This window comes from Artemia franciscana, chromosome 14, assembly GCF_032884065.1.
Source record: "Artemia franciscana chromosome 14, ASM3288406v1, whole genome shotgun sequence".
NCBI classification, from domain to species: Eukaryota; Metazoa; Arthropoda; class Branchiopoda; order Anostraca; family Artemiidae; genus Artemia; species Artemia franciscana.
In genome coordinates, this window is record NC_088876.1 from 40524844 (window position 1) to 40528945 (window position 4102).

The 4102-nt window shown below is 35.7% G+C and overlaps 1 protein-coding gene across 1 annotated transcript; it reads left to right on the top strand.

Moving 5' to 3' along the window:
- Positions 1-640: 640 nt before the first annotated feature.
- Positions 641-1856, top strand: LOC136035854 (apoptosis-resistant E3 ubiquitin protein ligase 1-like). Its single transcript, XM_065717814.1, has 3 exons — positions 641-1005; positions 1164-1333; positions 1460-1856. The coding sequence occupies exons 1-3, from the start codon at positions 649-651 to the stop codon at positions 1854-1856; spliced, it is 924 nt and encodes a 307-aa protein (XP_065573886.1). The 5' UTR covers positions 641-648.
- Positions 1857-4102: the final 2246 nt, after the last annotated feature.

Below are 4102 nucleotides of genomic sequence, written 5' to 3' on the forward strand. Positions count from 1 at the left end.
GTCTGATCTGTCTGTCTGTCTTTCAAGTCTATCTTTTCGTCTGTCCGTCTGTCTGGTCTGTCTGTCTTTCAAGTCTATCTTTTCGTCTGTCTGGTCTGTCTGTCTGGTTTGTTTTAACTGTCTGGTCCGGTTTGTCTGGTCTGTCTTTCTGTCTGTATGTTTGTCTGCATGCCTGTCTGTCTGTCCTGTCTGTCTGGTCTGTATTTCTTTCTGTCTCTCTAGTTGGTCTGTTTGTCTTGTCTGTCTGTCTGTCTCTCTGTCTCTCTGTTCGTCTGTCTGTTTGTCTGGTCTTTTTGGTCTGTCTGTCCGGTCTGTCTCTCTGTCTGTCTTTCTCTCTTTATTGTCTTTTCTGTCTGGCTGTCTGTCTTTCTGTCTGTCTATCTGTCTTGCTTGTATGCCTGGTCTGTTTGTCTTTCTATCTGTCTGTCTGGTCTGTCTGTCAGTCCGTCTCTCTGTCTGTCTTGTCTGTCTTTCTCTCTGTTTGTCTTGTCTGTCTGACTGTCTGTCTTTCTGTCCGTCTGTCTGTCTGTCTATCTGTCTTGCTTGTATGTCTGGTCTGTTTGTCTTTCTATCTGTCTTTCTGGTCTGTTTGGTCTGTGTGTCTGTCTGTCCTTCTGTCTGTCTGTTGGAATATATGTAGTTTTTGTAATGTTGAAAGGAAGGTTAATTAGTGGAGGCAAATTCAAACTTATTTCTTTATCAGCCTCTGAGTTTGAGGAAGTCTCTCAATGTGTTGGCCAGAAGAAAAGTGAAGATTATGAATCCTATATTACTTGTGTTGGCTTGAAAGAATATAGTAAGCCAAAAAAGGTCTTTGCGTATATTTCCTCGGAAGAGCTTGTTCTTCATGAATTCAAACAAGGACTACTTCCTGTGAGATTTCAAACTTTCCGAGTCTCCCTTGCCACCACATTTGATTATATTGGCATGAATGACAAGCTTGGCTTTCCAGCGGTTGCCTTTACAGATGACAGTCAAGCCAGCGTGACTTTTGCATCGAAGAATGCAATAAAAATTTTGTCAATAAAATTGACAAAAAAAAAGTTGACAAAATTGACAAAAAAAATTTGACAAAATTTTGTCAATAAAATTGACAAAATTTTGATTTTTGCATCAAAAATCATTTTTGATGCAATAAAAAAAAGATGCAATAAAAATTTATTTTTATTGATGCAATAAAAATATTTGCAATTCCTTATTCAAAAAATATTGGTGTTTCAGAGACATTTGTCGACAAGCAGTACTTCTTCTATTATGTTATGAGGCAGTATCACAATATTTCGTCTTTAGACAGAACTCCTATTACAGTGGATCGATCTAATTTACTCTTATAGTCTATGCTTGCCTTACGAGGATCTCACGTGTGGTTCTGGAAGATTCGTGTGATTTTTTCTGGAGAGCCTGGCAAATGGTTATGTATCCAGAGAATGGTTTCATCTTCTTTTTTCCAAGATTTTAGCCCCGAAACTGAGCTTTTTGTACCGTTTTCAAGTAATCCTCAAGCCTTGGTTCATCCAAATCCAAACAGATCTCCACTGATGACCCTTAAGTTCTACGAATTTGCAGGAAAACTTGTAGGAAAGTGCCTTTTTGAATCATCCTATTCATCAAAGCAATTCATCAAAGCCAGATTAAGTAGATCTTTTCTTGCCCAGCTAATTTGGCTAAGAGTGAACTATAAGTTCTTCGAATACGATGACCCCGAATTGTATGTATCAAAAATCAAATACATCCTAAACTCGTCCGTGAATAACCTGGACTTGACTTTCACTGAAGAAGAATTTGAAGTTGAATATTATTTAAAAAATAAAAATAAATATACAAAAATTCTTTTAATTATTTATAAAAGAATTTGAACAACGGAAAATTAGTCAAGGTCGTGGAATCAGTACCTGGTGGCAAATCAAAGCCAGTTAATGATGAAAATAAAATTGAATATATCAATGCGCTAGCCCAGTACAGGCTAATTTTCCCCAGAGACGGGGAAATTCCTCCTCAACGCCCCACTCTTTACGCTAAAGTTTGACTCTTTTTCTTAACTCTACATTTTAAACAGTAAAAAACTTTAGCGCAAAGAGCAGGGCGTTGAGGAGGAATTTCCCCTTTCAAATGTGGAGTAATATCTGTTCGTTTTAAGTTTTAATGTCGCTCCTTACTTTCATTTAAAAAAAAAAACTTGTTTTTTTTTGTTTAATTTCTGGACTTTCTTGAATTAATGCATGGTTTGATCTTGGCTCTACGCACATAAATAGATAAAATAAAATAAAAATAAAGCTTAAATTTGTCCTAATTCCTTAAGAATGACCCCTGAATCACAAAGGCCGTAGAATAAATAGTTGAAATTACTAAAAATAATTTAGCGTAAAGAGCGAGGTATTACGAGGAGGTAAACCCGTCATATGCGTAATAGTTTCTGTTCGTTTTAAGTTTTAATGCTGCTTCTCACTTTCAGTAAAAAAAAACTTTTCATATTTATTTTGTCATTGTTTTTTTAAATAATACTAGAAAATCCTGCGCCCCCTCCATTGAAAGTCTCTTTCCCCATGAGAAGTTTCTAAATGGAAAGATCCTCCCCGGTAACCCTCCCCCTCAAATATCCCCCCCAAACCAAACACATCCCCCTGAAAACGTCTGTACACTTCCCAGTAACCACAAATATATATGTAAACACAGGTCAAAGTTTGTAACTTGCAGCCCCTCCCACGGGGACTGCTGGGGAGTAAGTCGTCCCCAAAGACATAGCTATTGAGTTTTTCGACTATGGTGAATAAAATGGCAATCTCAGAATTTTGATCCGGTGACTTTGGAGAAAAAATGAGCGTGGGAGGGGGCCTAGGTGCCCTTGTTCACTTAAAAAGGACACTAGAACTTTTACTTTCTGTTAGAATGAGCCCTTTTGCGACATTCTAGGACCACTGAGTCGATACGATAATCCCTGGGAAAAAAACAAATAAACACGCATCTGTGATTTGTCTTCTGGCAAAAAAAGCAAAATTCCATGTAGATAGGAGCTTGAAACTTCTACAACAAGGTTCTCTAATATGCTGAATCTGATGGTGTGATTTTCGTTAAGATCGTATGACTCTTAGGGGGTGTTTTCTCCTATTTTGTAAAATGAGGCAAATTTTCTCAGGCTCGTAACTTTTGATGGGTAAGACTAATTTTGATGAAACTTATATATTTAAAATCAGCATTAAAATGCCATTCTTTAGATGTAACTATTGGTATAAAAATTACATTTTTTAGAGTTTCGGTTACTATTGGGCCAGGTCGCTCCTTACTACAGTTCGCTACTGTTTGATTAGAAATATCTGACTTTTCAAAGGCCAAAACACGATCTTAATCATCTAAAAAATAAGCAATTTGATAGTTTAATGGGATCTTACAAAACCTCTGTGTATGAACACAGCTCTGATCACCTTCAAGATATCACACTTTCTTTTATGCTCGAGTTTCAAAATGCATTTTGAAACTCGAGTATAATTGGAAATGCATTAGAACTTTGCCTGTGGAGACATTTTTAATGCAATACCTGGATAAAAGAACGTTGAGCCATAAGTGCAAAGTAGCCGAGAATACTTTTTCAAAGCAGCTAAAGAAATTGGAACGACTTCGGTTTTAAATAGATTGATATATTGATGTTTTTCCTTTGTATTTTCGCAATTTAATATATGTTTATGCTGTTTCTTTTCAAATATTTTTTATTATTAATACAAGCCAAATTTCTAACAAAGATTTCTACTATACTTCAAACTTTTAATATTATTTTTAAAGGGGTTTGAATAGTTGTAATTGCTTGTTAAAATTAATAATTATTGCTAGTAAATAAGACAGGACATTTCTAGGCAACTAGCTTAGAATTTCTTCTGAATAAACATGAGAGCAAAGTGGAGGAAGAAGCTTATGAGGAGCCTTAAGAAAAAGTGCAGGAAGATGAGGGCAAGGTCCAAGTAGACCTGAAAACCTTACATCCGAGGTCTGATGAATAGATTTCATGTCTCAATAATGTTTGATAATCATATGACAGCTAATTTTTGTTTATCATTAATTTAACATTAAAGCTTAGTAAAAAAAAGAAAAAGAAAAAAAATTGTATTTCAGA

Excerpts from the sequence above, each read along its gene's own strand:
- LOC136035854 (XM_065717814.1), top strand. The coding sequence starts at position 649 with ATGTTGAAAGGAAGGTTAATTAGTGGAGGCAAATTCAAACTTATTTCT. Across the intron at positions 1,006-1,163 it reads TGACTTTTGCATCGAAGAAT|TTTATTGATGCAATAAAAAT; the intron begins GCAATAAAAATT and ends TAAAAATTTATT. Across the intron at positions 1,334-1,459 it reads CGATCTAATTTACTCTTATA|CCCCGAAACTGAGCTTTTTG; the intron begins GTCTATGCTTGC and ends CCAAGATTTTAG.